The sequence below is a fragment of the Sinocyclocheilus grahami genome, unplaced genomic scaffold, assembly GCF_001515645.1.
Source record: "Sinocyclocheilus grahami isolate Dianchi unplaced genomic scaffold, SAMN03320097.WGS_v1.1 scaffold950.1, whole genome shotgun sequence".
NCBI lineage: Eukaryota > Metazoa > Chordata > Actinopteri > Cypriniformes > Cyprinidae > Sinocyclocheilus > Sinocyclocheilus grahami.
In genome coordinates, this window is record NW_015506129.1 from 433,040 (window position 1) to 453,174 (window position 20,135).

General features: G+C 36.2%; 1 protein-coding gene across 1 annotated transcript in view; it reads left to right on the forward strand.

Moving 5' to 3' along the window:
- The window catches only part of LOC107564619 (uncharacterized protein C11orf74 homolog), a 23,803-nt gene extending 5,747 nt beyond the window's left edge, over positions 1 to 18,056 (forward strand). Inside the window, exons 4-7 of the mRNA XM_016249746.1 lie at positions 1,955 to 2,029; positions 8,194 to 8,211; positions 8,280 to 8,317; positions 17,912 to 18,056. Of these exons, the coding sequence (XP_016105232.1) occupies positions 1,955 to 2,029; positions 8,194 to 8,211; positions 8,280 to 8,317; positions 17,912 to 18,056 (276 nt within the window). The remainder of the gene's footprint in view (positions 1 to 1,954; positions 2,030 to 8,193; positions 8,212 to 8,279; positions 8,318 to 17,911) is intronic.
- The last annotated feature ends 2,079 nt before the right edge of the window (positions 18,057 to 20,135 follow it).

Here is a 20,135-nt window from a genome sequence, read left to right on the forward strand (position 1 = left end):
CTCTCAATCACACACACACACACACACACACACACACACACACACACACACACACACACACACACACACACACTCTGTCTGTCTTTTTCGTCTTGCCTTTTTAGTGCTGTTTCCTAAGGCTAACATCACTATTGCTTACATTCAGGATTAGGGCAGGGCAACAATTGTGAAAATATAAAAAAAAATCTCATAGACTTACATAAACTCAAGATATATGAAGGGACCAGGATAGTATGGAGATTTGGTCCAGTAGGTAACTACTTAAGAATGTCCTAGCAACCACATAGAAATGGGCTAAAATTCACTCAGAATTAGTTAGCAACCATGTATAAACTCTGAAATCCAAATATATATATATAAACCTATATGTAAACCTTTGCACCCTAGCATCATGGTGGCAGCTTTTGTACTGGTAAGCACCACTCACATTTTCTTCAGAATGCAACTACCTAGCAATGAACTAGCAACCACATATTAACTGTAGCCACACAGAAATGTTAAAATTCACTAAAAACCTCTTAGTAACCATATAATGATGATTTGTTGATTTTTGTATAGTTAAGTGCCACTCTTTTCTACGATTTGTGTTATGGTGAATGCACTCAAATTTTCTTCTCAATGCAACTACTAAGCGACCACATAACAATATTATTATAACCACATTACAATACATTGTGTTACTGCCTAAAAACTTACTGCGTTACTAACTGCATAAAAACTAACTAATTGTGTTACTTACATTTATAGAAAGTAATGTATTATGTTGCTTTTGCGTTACTTTTTCTCATCTGGGATGGGCTTATAAAAAAATATATATTGCTTATTAGTATAGTTGAATTGGATAATTGAAGATCAGCACCAAAGACATTGGTTAATAAAATGGGATTAAATACATAAAGGATATTTAATATTTTAATTATTGCAGTTTGCATCATATTCTCAGTTGGCATTTTAATGATTTTATATTGTTTTAATGTTTTTAATGTTTTATAATTCTGAATCTTTTATACAAGTGAGATGAGTAAATGTATGTTCACATTTAGTCTAGAACAACAGTAACCATCATGTTCATACAGCACACACAACACCTCTGCACTTACTCCTGATTTCTCTCAACATGGGGACAGGAGAGCTGTCAATAGGTAAAAACAAAGTTATTGGTGTTACTTAGAAAAAGTAACTCAGATATTTAAATAGAAAAAGTAAATTAAAAAGTAATGCACTACTTTACTAGTTACTAGAAAAAAGTAATCTGATTATGTAACTTGTAATGCGTTACCCCCAACATTGCTTGCAACCGCATAGAAACATGTTAAATTTCACTCAGAACTTCTTAGAAACCTTAAAGCAACACTCTGGCAGCCTCCCACAACAGCCTAGCTTTGTGGTTGTGACTTTTTTATATGAAAGCACCATTTTCTTCAGAATGCATCCACCTACAGTTGCAACACACTGAAAATGACTTGGAACCCCTTAGCAACCAACTTAGCGTCGTAGTGGTGTCTTTAGTATGAGCAAGCACCACCCAAAATACTAAAAATATTTCCCATTTTTCTTAATTTTCTGTCTTTTTGATGTATTTCTTCAAGATTTTTGAAATTCTCCTCTCAGCATATTGGATGGCTTCATTGCGATGTGTGTCGGTCTGTGTGTGTCTGTGTGAACGGTGCTTAAGACTCTCGCCTGGCTTGTGTATTGATCTCAGTGGGGCTCTGGCGAGCCACAGCACTGGTTACTGTCAATAACGTAAAGCACATCAGCTAACATCCCAAGCCAGTCAATGCTAAAAAAAGCCTCTGCATTATGTAGCTCCCAGCTACCAGGCGAGAATACAGCTGTATTGATTATAATGATGTTAATCATACCGATTCACATGGCTGCTGTCATTTCAGAGCATCATTAAATGAAATGAGATGGTGAGTTTATGAGTGTTTGTGTTTGTCTGTTTGTATAGGTCATGTTGGATGGCGGTTGTGTTGGAGGAAGACTGAGCGGCCCATCAAGATCTGCTCCAGACAGACCTGTGAAGGTAAACGGTTAATCCGAGATGCCTAAAAATGTATTTAAGATGCCTATGAACATGCTTTTATTTCATTCTGAACCAAACAAAGACAATGTTACTTAATATTTGTGTTTATAAGCTCACATAGATTTAACTCCACACAGCTAAATAAAACAGGCTGGGTGCAGATTAATATTTCTGAAATAAATATTTCTGTGAAACACGTTATGATGCAGAGAAGAAAGTTCAATCTAGAACCTGCCCTGTACAGTTTTAGAATCGGTACTGCTAAAGCAGCAGCGGACTATTATTTTGTTGAACAGAACAGAGGAACAACTAATGACGTCACAGGTTCAGATTTGGTTGACCAATCGGGGGAAAGGGGCGTCCCATGACCATCCACATGTGGAAAACAAAAAAGTAGTTTATCCATTTTCTACTTTTTAAATTTCAAATTGAAAAACAAACTATCAAAACATACACAGACCAAAAACATTTTACATTTAAGTATGTTCTTAACCTTGGACTATTGCTATAAAAACCACAATTGTCCCTTACACCGTGTCCACACCAGACGCGAGCGGTGCGGCGTGATGCGACAGAATACAATAGAACCCATTATAATCAGTGATGCTGTCTACACTGTATGCGGCACGGCGCGACACGACAAATCCCCGATAGTAAACTGCTGCCTCGTTCTATCTATAACGTACTGACACAAAATTCAAATGATTTGCAACGGTTGCTTTGTCGCGTCCAGTGTTGACAGACTTTAGCTGTTGCGGTGCGGCGTGACAACTGTTGTATCCGGTGTAAACACGGTGTTATTTTTCTTTTCTGAAGTTGCCAAGCCTAGCCACACCCCTGTTGAACTGTTGGAATCAATTGAGTCAACACTTCAATCTAATGAAAAAGGGATATTTTACTTAATTGTTTTAGTTCTATGCATTTATAAGCTAATTAGAGTATGCTAAGCTAGCATTAACATTTGGTGTGTCCCAAATTGCATACTTATGCACTATTCTATGATATTTTGTTGTATAAATAGTGCGGGTAGTGTGTTCACACGGAAAATTCCAAAAAGAAAAAGTGCACTTTAAATACCTGGATGATGCACTTAAATAACTGAAAAAAATGAAGTCTGGAATGTTGGACACTTCATGCACTCAACTGTCACAGCTTTAAAGGGTTAGTTCACCCCAAAATGAATATTCTGTCATTAATTACTCACCCACGTGTTGTTCGAAAGCCGTAAGACCTTCGTTCATCTTCGGAACACAATTTAAGATATTTTTGATTAAATATGAGGGCTCGCTGGCCCTCCCATAGACAGCAAGGTAACTACCACGTTCAAGGTCCAGAAAAGTACCAAGAAGATCGACAAAGTAGTCCGTGTGACATCAGTGGTTCAACTGTAAAGTTATGAAGAAATAACAACTTTATTCCACATTGTCGTCTCTACTGCGTCACTTGTGGACGCGCGTTCACGACAGTATCATGACGCGAGTGTGTGGTGGCGCTGATCCAGATCCAGCTTAATGACGTCATCACGCCGGATCTGGGTCAGCGCCGGCGCCGCCACACGCTCGCCACATACAGTTGAACCACTGATGTCACACGGACTACTTTGTCGATCATCTATGGGAGGGTCAGAGAGCCCTCAAATTTCATAAAAAATATCTTAAATTGTGTTTCGAAGATGAACGAAGGTCTTACGGGTTTGGAGCAACACGAGGGTGAGTAATTAATGACAGAATTTTCATTTTTGGGTGAACTAACCCTTTAACTACGTAGCGAAGGGGGAGGGGCTATCAGACTCCGATTATGAATAAAAAAACCTTATATACTTCATACTCTACATGGTTGAATACAGTGCATAAGTACATAGTGTATAAGTGCATAGTGTAGAGTGCGTCATTTTGGACGCAGCTATTAAACTCTTTTGGAATAAATTGAATCGAGATTTCAACCTAATAAAAAAGGACTATTTGCTTAATTTTTCTGTGCTTTGCATTTGTAAGCTAACTAGAGTGTGCTAAGTTAACATTAAACTGTTGGAATCACTTGAGCCAGGATTTCAATCTAATGAAAACTGTTTTACGTGATATTTATCTGTGCATTTTTAAGATCACTAGAGTATGCTAAACTAGAAACATGCTAATATAAACTGTTGTTATCGCTCAGCATCAAATGTTAAATGTTAAAAAAATTGACTATGTTACCTAATATTTGTATGCTACAGTATATGTTGTATGCCTATTAGAGTGCTGTTAGCTTATCAAAATGCTAACATCAAACTCTTTTGTATAAATCAGTTGTGAAAGTTTTTGTGTGAAGAACAATGCTTCTGTGGAGCACAAAGTTGCTAATACTAATTAATTGTATTTCTAAATAACTGTTCATGAAAATTAATGACAAACGTTTGTCTTTTTTATAACACACATACTGGTAAAAAATGTATAGCCTGAATGCACTGTAAGTCGCTTTGGATAAAAGCGTCTGCTAAATGCATAAATTATTATTTATTATTATTTGGTAGTTTGATAATTATCTGGGAGATTCGGAAGATGAAGAGGAAAATGCTGACACTACAGGTGTTTATTTCTCTAAAACATGACAAATTCAAACACATGACACTTTACACAGAGTCCGATTATGTAGATGTAGGCCTAGATGCATATTTGGGGTCTCTATTTACATTTTTACAAATTCTTTTCTCATGTAAAGCACATCGTTGAGAATTCTTGTCATCATTTTCATATTTGACAACAGCTTCAAATGGAATCTGATCTATCACAAATTCATATAAAATTCACATAATACACATTGACATATTGGCATCACCTGTATGGATGTATTTTAAAATGGGAATAGCGAGGCATGCTGGCATAAATATTCTTTTCATGTGCATATGTAAGAATTGCATGGGCTCACCTTGCTTTTAATAGGGTTTAGTTGATATCATGTGCATGCTATTTTTTGTAATTAGAGCTGTCATACAGCTTGATTTAAATATATTACCATTTATTACACATATTCAATGCATGCAAATTCCTAACCGCTCCCTCATCATTAGAGCCGGGGGCAAGCGCTCCCTTGGAGAGGCTTAATGCTTGCTGTGCAGGCTTGTAATGAGTCACTCTTTTCTGTTGTGCCAGAGAGGCTCATTTAAACTCCAATGACCAGTTTAATACAAAATAAATAAAATAGTTGGAGGAAAGAAAGCCTCTTTTGATTGGAGAGGCTTACTGTTCAGAGCAGGGCTTCCGTGTTTTTTGATTGTGCTTGTCTGTGATCAGAGTGTTAATTCAGAGGAAAGGGTGTATGTAAAAGTCATTAGGTGGTGTGTTTATAATGGCAGTCATATCCACTGAATAACAACAAGGTGCATGCTGAACTTGAAGTTAATTAGCATGAATAATCATGCCTCTGCCTGTTGGGGATGGTAAAAATATCCTTTGCTGGAAGACAGCAGGTCGCTGTACCATTAGTTGTTGTTGGCATTCTTGTTCTAATGTTGTAGGTGTTTGGTGTCATAACTTTTGAAAATCTAACAGTAGAATAAGCTTAAGATTTGTAAGAATTGCTTAATTTAATTAAACTTTTCCCCCCCAGTTGTTGGGTGCTGCGAGTTTGCTAACTGAATAAAATGATGGCAAAACAAAAACACAAAAAGAGTAAAAAAAAATTGCTTTTTTTCTTCAAAAAATGAAATAAAAGTAAAATCAGGAATTGGCATTAAAAAAAATAACAATAAATTGTCCACTACACTTTAAACAAAAACTACATATAATTACAGAGAAATAGGGTTCAGTGACACACTGGCGTTCAGCATTCCACATGAATCTTAAAATGGGTCGAGGGTAAGCCGGTTCTGCTCAAAGCAGATCAAGGCTCAAGAAGAGCTACCAGGTGTCTGGTTTTAATGAAACATGCCTCAGCGCACTGGTCAGGGAGGTTCACAGCACGGCATTACAGCAACAGCCTTCAGATTCATTAGCGGCGTGAAGCTTCTTCTTGTATTTCTTTAGTGAGCTGGTTAATGGTCTTGTTTTTGAGACCTTGAAGGCTGTGGGTGTGTGGGGATTCTTCACTCACACACACATATGGTGTTTGTATACACTCAAACAAACACGCAGAAATGCACGCTACACCCTCAGATGCTTGGTTCTCACCCAGCAGCTGAGACTATGACTTTCACTGTGCCAGTAATTAGCTGTTTAATTAAGATCAGCATCAGTTGAGCTCTTGCCAGGCCTGATGTCTTTCTCTCAGACACATAGACTACTGCAAAATCCACCGAGATACAGGACGTAAACAGCTTATTAGCAGACCAATCCTTCCTTTATGACATAAAGTGTAAGTTCACTCAAAATGTACTTATTCTGATGTAGTTTCAAACTCATGACACTTTATTTTTTATGTAGAACGCAACAAATGTTTTGCTGAATGCCCGAGTTGCTCTTTTCTAGAAGGCTCTAAGCTTCCAAATCTAATTTAGGCTTCTGTTCAAATATATAGAACATATGAACTCAGTCACAAGATGTGTGAAGCAATGTTTTGACATAATTTGTATCACATCTGCCGCGACATGTCTTGATGCCATTCTTTTTTGAATTTGCACAAGCACAAAAAAAATATATAAAATTGCAGAAAAAAACTGACATTTGTTTGTGTATAAGTAAACTTTTATACTACACATGACAAAAGTTTTTTTTTCTAGTGTGCACATAAAAGTTTACATCTGCAAAAGAAATTATGCTTAAAAAGCTTTTTTGAAACAAAATTTTAGTTGTCAAAATAAAGTAAAACGTACTTTTTGTAAAAAAAATAAAATATATATTTTTAACAATATCCTTGTCAAAAGAAGGAAAATTGTGATTTTTTTGTGTGCATGTAAAAGTTTTTCTACTTTTATGTTTTGCACAAGACACTTCACTTTATGATATTTACAGTGTTAATTGCTAAAAAATATTAGCAAAATTGTCAAAATTATATAAAAAAATTGCTCACCTATGCTGAGACTTTCACTTGCTCACAAGAAACTGAAATTAGAACGTTTTTGTGCATACACAAAAGTCTCAGGGTTTATGTATTTATTTTTGCAAATTTGATTTTTTCACTTAAAAAAATAACTAGAATTTTCTTTTTCTCACAAAAAAAGGAAAAACAAAAACACAAAACGAAAAAAAATAGCTTTCAAATTATACATTTATTTATTATTATTAGTAAAGTAAAACAAACGTGATAACAGGAACTGGCAGAAAAATCTCTAAATTGTCCACCACACTTTGAACAAAAACTACATATAATTACATAGAAATGTATTTCATTTTCATAATTTCAATTAATTATAGATGGTCTGGTTTATCTCCCAAATCTTTGCCTATGCTGAGACTTTTGCTTGCTCACAAAAAACAGCTAAAATTTTTCTTGTGCATACACAAACGTCTCAGTGTTTATTTATTTTTTGCCAATTTAACCTTTTTCCACTTTATGATTTGTAGCCAAAAAAATAACTAGAATTTTCTAATTCTCACAAAAAAATATTGAATGACTTCAGAAGACAGAATATTGTCTATAAGTCATATTTTTTTTGTTTTTATTGGAGCTTGACAAACATCCACTTTCATGATATAGTAACCAGCAACACAGACATTCTTCGAAATATCTTCTTTTGTGTATCACGGGAAGAAAGAAAGAGTTTCGAACAACAAGAGGGTGAGTCAATAATAACAGTATTATATATATTTAATAGGGACAATATTCATTAATCAACAGTCAGGTATTGTAAATAAGCCAGAGTTAGCCAAATAGACTAATTTTCATTTGTTGCCCCTTGACAGATTGAAAGACAGAAACCTAAAAATTATCACAAATAACAATCATAATTGTTCACAGTTAATACAATGCATCAATGCACTAAAACCAGACAATTGAAACATATCCATGACTAACTAATTGTACAGAGAAGAAAACATGAACAGATTTTAGCATACATCTAAACCGTATAATACCATATCAACAGATGAATGCATAAACAGCACCGAAAATAATAATGAGAGTGTCAGAGATAAGATGATTTATTTACACATTCACTGTAAAAGAAGAAACAGTTTGTAAATTAATGCTGATGGACTCTTTTGCGCAAAGGATGCTGGTTATTCATGTGTGTCTTGTTGTGTTGTCAGGCACATGTACACTGCCAGGTGAGATTGAAGAAGATCTGATAGCTGTCTCCTCCACACGCTGCTGGAGACCTCCTCTACTTTCACAGACCAGAAGACACACACTCCCTGTGCAGCTGAGAATCAGGTACACACACACACACACACACACACAGGTTTTCATTTGTGAAAAGTGGGGACATCCCATAGGCGTAATGGTTTTTATACTGTACAGACCGCATATTCTATTGCCCTTTAACAACCCTACCCCTAAACCTACCCCTTACAGGAGACTTTGTGCTATTTCAGATTTTCAATACACTCCATTCTGTGTGATTTATAAGCGTTTTGAAAAGTGGGGACATGAGGTAATGTCCTGAAAAGTCACCTTCTCCTTGTAATACCTATGTCATACCTTTGTCATTATACAAATTTATGTCCTCATTTGTCACAAAAACGCACACACACACACACACACACACACACACACACACACACCAATGTGTCTCTCTGAGAGCAGTCAAGCTTGGGAAGTATCTCAGGGAGATGAGATGAGATGCACTTTTCTGTTGCATTTCACAGAGACTGTGTAAAATCCTTCATTAAACCTTTTTTTTAATTATTATTATTCTAGGATGAAAGCGAGGAGGTCGTTCTTTTCCATCTGGATGAGAACTTTGATTATGATAATGTTGTGCTGTCTCGCAAATACGCCATCCAGGAACATAATGGCAGACCATCTTGAGCTGTAAATGAATGTAACTCTGGCAAATGCCTTTAAAAACTCTGATTTTACGGAGTAAAGTCCTTGTTAACATAATATAAATGTTTTTATTTCGCCAAAGAAATAGAAGGAAAACAGATTGGCTGTTTTGAGTGTTAATTCTGCAGTTTGTAGAATCTGTACTACTTAGTGTCTGTGTTCTCAAAGACATGATTAAATTTAATACACTCAGTCAAATTAAAATTTTACTGACAATTAGATTAGATGACCAGTACCATGCTAGAAACTAGAAAATAGACATGAAACGGGGTCCACAACCCATTGTTCTTCCACAAAAAGACTTCTGAAAGAAGACAAAATTGCTTTGAAGTAAAAGAAAATAGTCAATCTTAATTTTATTTCGACTGTTAAAGTACTTTGCATAAACTAAACAAATGTTGCATGTTTGTCTTGTAGTCCAAATCAAATGTCATTATGATTATTATTGTTGTTATTATTTTACGACGCTTTCATTTTCTGACTCAACAGCTCAAATAGGTGACCTGTGGCGTAACTCTTTTTCTGATGTATTTGGAAAAGTAATTAATTGCTCATTTTGTCTTACTGTGTTTCATTCACTGGAACAAAATGCTCAGGGACCTTTTATTCTGTTCTACGTAAAAACCTCATAACCTGAATAAAAGGCCAAAATATGTTGGTTTTTGAAAATAATCTGTCCCTCTTTTTCTTGACATGATAGTTTATTTATTTTGACATTTCAGAGAAAGTCCGTAAGTAACGTAAAATAATTTTCTTGCTGTTTCCCAGCTTCTTCATATTTTCTCCAGCCCTACCTTAATTTCCCACTGTTTCTGTCCTTTTTCTTTGTACTCTGTGACCCAGAGTTTCCAATGCAACACAAATAGTACTCTTCAACACTTTACAGTTACTTTACCTGTACTTAAACATAATAAGAGAAATGTTATTTTCCCAAACTTTGTGAGCGGCCTGTGGAGGGAGTGTTTTAATCAGAATCAGAGCTTTATTGCCAAGTGTGTTTGCACACTCAAGGAATTCATCTTGGTGTCAGGAGCTTCCAGTACAGAAAGTACAAACATAGTGCAGACATACATATAATTTAAGATAATTAAAAAAACCCCACTAATAATAAAGAGAAAGACAATAAATTATAAATAACAATGCAGTAATAAAATATAGAGAAAAAGAAGATGTCAATAGACAGAATTGTGAATGTGCATATGTGCTATTTACAGATGAAAGTTTTGATGAGTTACTTACAGATATACAGTCCTTTTAAAGCATTTAAATGTTTTTGCCTCCTTTGTACTTTATATATTTAAAAGTATATTTATGACCATTAATAAAGTCTTAAGAAATACATACTGATCATGGACTGCTGCCTATATGTAGAGCTTTTAAATCATGCATGTGTCAAATCATTCCGTGACTGTTAGGATTTTCCATCAGAAGGCACTGTTTATGTAGTTAGCTGACATTGAGGCAGCACGCTAGGTTTTAGAATAGAGCTAAAGTGTCCTTATTTAAAGTGCCCTCTGTTTCTGCGGCCATGCATTTTTAATGTCTGCTTCTGCCACGGTGAGTATTTAGTGGACATAGGGGATGAATCGAGCCTCAAGAGACCTTTTCAGTGCACTTTGAAGAGCTTAACTGTTTTTTAAAGTTAACATGATTGTCAATTTATAGCCGACAGAAAAGCTTTTTTAAGTTGTTATGGAATGCTTATCATTTTTGCAATTTATGGACTAAATAAAAAAAAAATAGCAGCACTGAACAGCATGAGCGTGAGTAAATAATGAGAATTTATGGATGAACTTTCTCTTTTAAAGACTACAAACACTCAGTTTCTACTTCGGTCCTGAACAATATGTAACCAAATAAATGTTTTATACACTGGAACAATAAGTGTTTATTGCGCACTTTGTTTTATCCTCCATCCCTTGATTTGCAAAATCAGCTTAAAGCATATTCTGTGACTTGGCCTCCTTGTTGCTAAGCAATAGCAGAGCAGTGAAAATGAGCATTTGGAAGATCACAGACCACTGCGACGCCAGCACTTTATCTTGGCTCAAACCAAGCCTGCAGCTCTGCATCTGTTCACGATTCGTTTCAGTTGCACTCAGACCTCGTCCAAAAAGATTTCTGATGTGTGTGTGTGTGAGACTTTTTCCAGGCAGGGTTCGAGTGGCCTACCAGGTGGATGCTCCTGTTTGCCAGGTGGGGTTCCCACTGTAACAACCTCAACTCTTTCAGTTAGAGAAACCAGAGAGATAGCAGACGCGATAAAGAGGGTAACCCCGATCCCTCCCCCGCAATATGAGACAGGTGCGTGAAAACAAAAAAAAAAGGTTTTGTGGGGCACCAACAGTCTCTTCCAGGTGATAAAAGTAAGAAAGCGGTTAAGAAGATGTTTCTTCAAACTGTTGCTGTGCTGCAGGCTGCCTGCCAGATTCATGGGGCTTTTTGAAAGCCTGTTCTACATCCTCAAAAATGCAAAGCTCAATCATATCTCTAATAGCTCATTAATAGCTTTGATTATCCATTAATTAAATTAAGGATTTATCAAGGACACGCTCGTCCACACATAATAAGGAATTGAGGCGAATGAAGAAAGAAACTTTCTTTGGGATAAAGCAACTTGTCTTTAGCCAGTGCTAGTCGTGAAGATTGAACAATGGCTGAGTTTTATATGTTAGAGTTTAATATATTTGGGGATTGTAATAATTGTGATTTTCTTTCACACTCAGAAATTTATTTATTTTCACTCAGAAATTGCTAGTAAATGACAAGTAACATTTATATATATATATTTTATACCATTTTTTGGATAACCAATATGATACCGGTATAATATGCATCCCTTGACTTGACTTAATACAAAAATATCCAAATATATAATGAAAAATCAAAATCAATAAAATAAAATTACAAAATCAATAATATGAAATTTTATAATATATACAATTGTATATTGTTATTTTAATATATTATATATTAATATATAAAACATTTTTATGATTTAAATGTATGTATTTTATATTTTTGTGTGAAAAAAAAAATGTTTTTTTATTTTTTTTTTGAAAAAAAAAAAAAAAAAAAAAAAAAAAAAATATATATATATATATAAAAAATGAAATAGAGTATTTCATTGTGTGTGTGTGTGTGTGTGTGTGTGTGTGTGTATTAAAAAAAATTAGAATATTTCAGAATAGCTTATATATATATATAATTTTTTTTGTATTTTTCTGCTTTAAAATATGTCATCGGCTCTTTCTCTTTCTTTTTTTTAAATCTAGAACAAAATCAAATTTAGGCTATATTATTATTGATTAAGATCAGTTTACATAAGCCGGACAAAAAATGTTGTGCTGCAGAAAGAAACAATGATTGTCATGATTATGATTTTTTATATATATATATATATATATATGTATATATATTTAGAACATGCATTGATGAATCATGCAAGAACAGGAATCAGGGACATTTCTTAATATAGTAAAAAATAGGCCAATTTTATTTTCACATTGTCTTTTAAAGCAATTTCTTTTTAACACGGGTGAGAAGAACTAAGTGTGGCATTACCTTCCATGACCCCCAAGAGATTGATTTTCCCGAATCATTGAGCATATGCTAATTTACTAGCTTGTCCAGTCAGTATCACAACCAGCATCCAGTAACTGTTGCTTTAATTGAACATGTCAATCATTTCTAAATTGCTCGAGCAAATCGGACCCAGCGAGCCTTTCCGCACTCTGCATTTTCTTTGGTTTTAACTTTTATTTCTGAGTGCCTGTGTTCTCCCCCTGATTAAAGCTGTCGTTCAGCATCCTCTTGAGTGTTCTTGGCAGCAGTATGTGTTTTTTGAGTGAGACATGGGCTATATTCTTTCAGCGTTTCTCTCCTGAGGGTGTCACTGTTGTGTTGCTTGTTGGTCTCAAGAATGTTCTTGTCTGTCTTCCAGGAGCATCATCTGCAGTGTTGAGCCCAACCAAGTAAACCACAACACACATTGCATACATAAATCTGCATAAAGAGAACATATATATACTGACTTTCTACACTTAAAATGACCAGTCATTTTTAATGAAACCATTTTTCATTAAATTTAAATGTAAAACAACTGCATTAGCAGTCATTTTAATTAGTTTTCTTGAGTTACAGGTGCTTTCCAAGGTCTACGCTGTACAAAAACATTGCAAATATTGTAAATAAAAAGTTTTACAGGAGGTTTTCTTCTTCAAAATTTAATTTAATTCAGTGTGTCACTTGCCATTTCTTAGTAACTCTTTGTGAAATTTATTAGCAATTTCTGAGTGAAAATTGTTTCCAAATCAGATTTTTTTTCAGAGTACAGTACCTACAATATACACCTAATTTTCAATTTGAAAGTAAGCTATTTCCTGTGAATGTACAAGACTTCATATTCATTAGCTGTTAAATAACTAAAGGAATAATAAAGTGCAGTAAACGGTAAAACTATTTCTGTCAGGACCACTATCGTCAAAATGGTTTGGTGGTATGGTTCTGTTCTGGGCAAAAACCTCCATGCCCATCCATGCAGCCTGTCATGAATGAGCAGGGCGAGCAGCAATAATAATAACAGAACAAGGCAGATATCATTAATGTACTTAATGATATTTAAGTGTAACACTTTATTCAAGATAAAGGAGTCTGATTAGCAAGGAATATCAGAAAGCCAAGTCCTGACTGTGGCGAAAGGAGGAACTGGGGATGGAGGAGGGTAATTTGCTCAGGGGCAAGCTGAAAAGATGCTGAATAATATTGAATAGAGCTTATATAGAAATGCCGCGATAGGTGTCGTATTCCTATAGGTAGATGTGATCAGCTGAGAATCAGCTGATGCAAGCTTGACTCACGTGACCTGCCAGAACTAACGCTAACGCTTAATTTGTGCTACAAATCAGGGTATTAATGATTACTGTAATAAATAAAAATAATATGATAACAAATACTGGTTTGCACTATTAAGTACCATAACAGATTGTTTTATACATCTAAAATAACTGGAAGCAGCTTACACTTCATTCAAGTTAAAAATGGCTGCACCCGCTCTTACATTAAAAATAAAGTGGATAATAGCTAGAGAAAGCTGACCATTAGCATTCCCATTCATCTCAATGGAAGTTGCAAAATACATGATTTAAAACTCTGACATTTGGCAACGTTGATACCTTAACCTTGTGTTTTCAGTATACAGTGGGTACAGCAAAGGGTCTGAATATTTAGGACCATGTGATATTTCAGTTTTTTTTTTTTAATAAATCTGCAAAAATGTCAACAATTCTGTGTTTTTCTGTCAATATGGGGTGCTGTGTGTACATTAATGAGGAAAAAAAATTAACTTAAATGATTTTAGCAAATGGCTGCAATATAACAAAGAGTGAAAAATTTAAGGGGGTCTGAATACTTTCCGTACCCACTGTATATAATCATATGAGCAATCCCTGCATCAGGTAGATGCTAACTAGGAAAAACATGCTGCGTTTCTGAGTGAGGTGATTACTATAGATATTGTATTCCATATTAAAAGTGTTTGCTAATGAAACTAGCAAAAATAAATAAAATGTCTCTTTCATTTGGGGAAAAAAAACAGCTAAAACAAGCTGGAATTGATTGTGTGAGGGAATTGTTTTTCGTGTCACTAAGTATATTGTTCTTTGACCACATAAAAGCTAAATGCCATTTGATTGGCTATCGAAGGTCAGTCTTTTTAGTTTTCAGTGTTTGGCGCCAGAAGTTGTGCATGATGTTCCATTGACAATGAACCGGTTATCGTGTAGCATGTAAAACAACCTTAACTGTAAACTGTAAACTACTGTAAAATGAAGCTTTTCTGGTCTTAGTTTTGCTAAGCTGTTGAAAATCAACCATCCTGGGCTAATCAGGTCAGTACAGAAGGCTTTAAAATTTGTGCCGCCCAACAAATCCATATAATGTATAAATGCTTCCTCTGGGGCCTTGACTAGCGTTCAGTGCCCTTGATGAATCGTACCATTGCAGAACATATGGAGTACACCTCGGGAAAATCTGCTGGCAGGAGCTTATTCGTCTGAAAATTCACTCCGATAAGGCGGCCGGCTAGTGGGCAGCCCGGTAGCACTGCTGGAACATTAATTCAGACAGATGCAGACACCAAAGGTTCAATTCCCCTCTATTTTCTGCCTTATTCTTCCACAGAGCTGAAGGATGTGGAGCCTGCTGGGTATGGAATGGTCGACATTTGCAACCATGCGCCGGATGAAATCACATTTAGATGCTAATTACTTACATACCGAAGGGTGCTGGTTGTCTGTACATGTATATGCCAGTGTTGGGGAGTTACTAAAAGAGTCAGAAACTTAAAGGAATAGTTCACTCCAAACTGAATATTCAAAATCATGTTGTTCTAAATTGTCGCTATATTCACTTTTGGACGACCTATTGCTTTAAGTTAATTTTTAATAGCAGGGCAGCAGATGTTATGTATTTTCTAGTAACAGACCAACAAAGCAACTTGGAAAACTTGTCAGACTGATACTGGATGACAAAGTAGCCGTCTAAACATCATACACTAGACAGTTGAGTACATAGTTTGAGTTTAAGTGTATATTATTGTACACACAACTTCTGTTTTAGTGAATTGAATTGTTAATTTCAATGAACTGATTTAAATAGATTCATTTTACCGTACCTCTTTTTAAGTAAATAAATATAGTTATACTCTGTTTATACTGCTGATTCTAATTCAGGGTATTTTATTTGCTCTTTAAAAGACCAAATATACTCAAAATCAACCTTTTACATTCATAACGATTGATTGGTGCACATTTTTGCGATGAAGTCTTAATCTAATGAAAATAAATAGCTATTTAGCCACTGTAAGCAAAGGTTAGCATGTTTATTTCAGCTCCATTCTGTTATGGAATGCTCACTTTCGACTATCTAATCAATTCTGGATGTGTAAAATCAGGTTTAAATCTGAATCTTCTGAGGTAGGGTGATTTCAGTGAGGCTAGCAATAGCAAGCTAGCTTTGAAAGCATAAGATCCCACCCACCCTGCAAACCACTCTCCAAAGCCATGGCTCTCCTGAAATACATGAACGCGCACAGGCAGACCAGAGGCTAACCAGTGATATGATGAGAGGTGGCATATATTATTACAATAATAATGCCTTCTGTTCTTGCTCGGTCTGCAATAGCGCAATGGAACATTCTGACATCACGTCTGCGCAAACAAGCTGTGCGAAGGACAGGCAGGTAGGACAGCCTATCGTAGCCTTCGGACAGAGGGATATGATTGGACAAACATTTTATGGTCTTACGCCTTCACAGACGATATAAATACATTTAGACCACTTAACTTAATGATTGCTATCGGGATGTGAAGAGAACTTCAACCACATAACAAAAATGTTTTTGAACCAAATCACCTACCCTGCCTTTGAAACCCAAAACAAGTCCACATTTTTGAAATTCAGGTTCCATTGTCCCAAAATCAAAGTGGTTTTTAAATGGTTTTTTGGTTAAATGCCCGAAATAAGGTCTGTGGTTAGCACAAGCTCAAGATATTTTCATGTATTAAAACACATAATACACATCAGTAATGCCCCTTGTGTGTGTGTGTGTGTGTTTAAAGCTTTTACTTGCCTTGATAAAGGTGGTTGCTAACAAATGGCTAAATGAGACTACAGAGGTTATGGGGGACATTAAACATCATCACATTAAACAGGTCAACTCATCTACTCACACAGCCTTGTTGTGTTTATAATCACACTCTTACAAACTATAATAACTCAAACTTTACAACTTGTAGATCTTAAATAAAGATTGAAAGAGTTGTCACAAGCAACCATGTCATGAGACCATGTTTTAATTTCCCTTACGAAAATTAACCATGGTTGTAGTAAGTAGGTTTTTGGCATATTGACCACCATTTGTATAACCACAGTTTTACTACAAATGCCATGGTTACACTATGGTTAATGTAGCAAAACCATGGTTAATTTGTGGTTACCATGGTTTAACTAGTAACCATGTTTTTTATTTGTAGTAAAACCATGGTTCATTTTTGTAAGGGTTGTTTATTGTGTAATTAAGCTTGTTACTTCTCTGACTGTATTTAGGGTTCAGCATTCATAAAAGTTGTTCATTTGTGAAAATTATCACGATGAACAAAAAAATGTGTTAGTAAGAGAGCTAATTTTCTGCAATAATCCAAAAGCCAATGGAAAAATTCTATTAGCGTTTTCTTGAAGAAACCAGGGTGATGCTGAACCCAGGTGAACTTCCGGGTTGGCCTACAAAAATACATCATCCCTGCAACACTCTACTAGTGCGAACAAGAGCACTGTGCCTTGTGCTATAATAAGACCAAAGCATCTTGAGAAGTAAGAAAAGTATCAGCACACAGGGATTGTGTACTGTTTTGACTTTCACGCCTTTGCCAATCTGCCACCATGAATAAATAATCTGTCAGGAACGTCAGGGAAGACAAAACTGGCCTGTTCTCAAGGTTGAGTGCACTGCTGAACGGCGATATTGAGGGCCTTGGAAGAACAATGACTAAATTAACAGTGCAGCCTTTGAGTATTCCAGTTTTTTTTTCATCTTCTCCTCACTGCATTATTGCAGTAATGGCTCTTGGTGCCAAAGCTCTTGATGGATTCCTGTGGGAAAGCTTATATTAATGGAACGGCGGTGCTGAGATTTATGCTGGTTTCCTTTCATCAGGTTTTACAGTGAAGGAAAACAGAAGTTAACACTGTCTGTGTGTTATTCGATTGTATTCCACCATACGCGTCTCCACGCCTGTGTGCAGCACTCAGGTTGCATTGATTTGCAACAGGCGAAATCACGGCGAAATAAAAGCCTTTGGTAATAAAGCATCATGCCGCAGGGGAGAGAGCGAGTGAGCGAAAGAGAGACGAGAGATAGAGGAGTGGAAGGGTTGATGATCTCCAAAGCAGTTTATGTAAATTCTCTCTCATCCCCCTCAGGGTTGGCAGTCACCTTGCCAAGGCCCAGTTAGGCAGCGTTGGCCTGGCCGCCTTCATGCGGCCGCCTTCCACAGTTGGAAAGAGAGCGACATGGGGGCTCAGCACCTCCGTGAGCTGGGATTTGGTGCCGGATCAGTCCTCGTGAGCTGGGGGAATGCGCCACGGAGCATGTGGCGAACTTCCGAAACTCACTCTTTCCGTTGTTCTCGCCACTTCCTCACAGTCTCAAAGTGAAGGGATGACTTTGGGGAAACCGTAAAACTTTTGAGTTTGGGATAAAAACAGACTATGTAATCTTGAAGAACCATGCAAAAGCACATCAAAATAAATCCTGTAAAAGATCAATTCTCTGTGGCATTTACTCAGTGGCTATGGGACAGTCTCGCATCTCCATCCTAAAGAAAACACAAAGTGCTTTTTGGTTTTTCGTTGGTTTATTGATCTGTTTCGACCAAATGTAACTTTAATGAAGTAAGACCAATGAAATATGGGCTTCTGAAGTGTCTTAGCATTTGTCATTTTTGCAGGTTTTAAATTTGAAAAGATGAGTAGTAATTTATGACAAATGATGCAAATATAAAATGAAGACTGACTCATATCAGTGACGTAGATAAAGCCATTTTATTTTACATCATGGAATGACTTAATATTTACCAGTGTATTTTCTTTGCCATTTTGTGTAATGTTGTTGAAGAAAAGCAACAAAGCTTAGTAGAAAATGCTCTGTAGCAGCACTAGAATGATAAAATAGGTAGTTAAAGAATCGATTACATTTATGCTCATCCTTTGCTCTTCCTTTTTTGAACTAGTGCTGAAAAGCTTACTGTTCTTGTCTGTGATAAAGAAAGAAATCTAAAATTGCCTAATCATGCATCATAATTTTGGCTTAAATGTGGTGGTGCATAATTTTAAACGATAAAGACCGTTAGATATGCGGAACATACAAACTCCAGAAAAATTTCCAGAGAAGATCAGCAGGTTGTGTATGTATAATTCATAAACACAAACCAAGGGGTTAAGATCTGGCTAATTAGCATGATCTAGGTAGATGCTGTAACTACATCATCAGAAAAAAAACAGACCCCCCCCCCCCCCCCCCCTAAAAAAACCCCCAAAACCATAGATTCCCATTGACGTTTATTCATAATTAGAAATAGCAAGCAATATATACATCAATATTGCAAATATTTGGTTATATTAAGTGGATGATTTTCTTGCAAAACATAGCATGTATTTAAACAAACACATTCGTAGTCATTATAAATAAGATGAACATCTTGTACACCTTTCTATATTATCTTTCTATTGTCTTTCATTTTCTTCTTGCTGTTTCAGGGTTACAAATCCCACTTATTCATGTCACAATTATTAAACAGCATACTGTCTGTTACGGTCCTCATGAAAGAAAAGGGCAGAAAAATTGCATCCAGTTTAGTGATATGTATCACCTGCATATATAATCTCTCGGGTCCCTAACGGTGAGTCGAGGGGCGCCGTAGCGCACAGGAAATGAGAGCAGGTTCTTTTTCATTTCCCTACTTCAGCAGTCCCCTCCTCCAAACTCAATGCAGGCCGTGTTCAGCCCGGCCCTTCGATTAGATCTCGCTGTTCTGGTCCCAGCGAAGTGGGACCGACTCTGTAATCACATATCTAATCTGTGTCATATATTTTATATGTGTATGTAATATCTGTTGGTAAATGCCAGGCTCACAGACTGCATGATTGAGATCCAGGACGAGAGGACACCCCGGTGATTGATTCCTGCCCTCGCTATGGCGACTGAATGATTGGACGAGATGATTGACAGTTGAGGGGTTTTAAATGGGCTGGACCTGAATGATGGGAGAATGGGAGGGATGAAATTGCATCAGTCTGGGAGAAAGATGAAGAGAGAATAACAATACATACTCTCCTCTTTGTGTTTATATCATTTATTCTTCTTTCCCCCCTCTTTCTTTCCTTAATTAACTGGCTGTTTCTCTTGTTCTCCCACATGGTATCCAATAGTGTGGAGAATGAGATGTTCCTCATCTAGTTAAGTAAATATACAATACTCAAGTCCCTCGTCCATTGATTCCTACTTATATCACATGACATATCCCCTCCGGCCCTGAACAGCTGCTTACATCCCTCAGAAAGGGAACTGAGGAGGAAAATGAAATATTACCAATTTTCATACTGTATCTTAATTTATCATGCAAACACATATCCGTGTGTGTGGAGA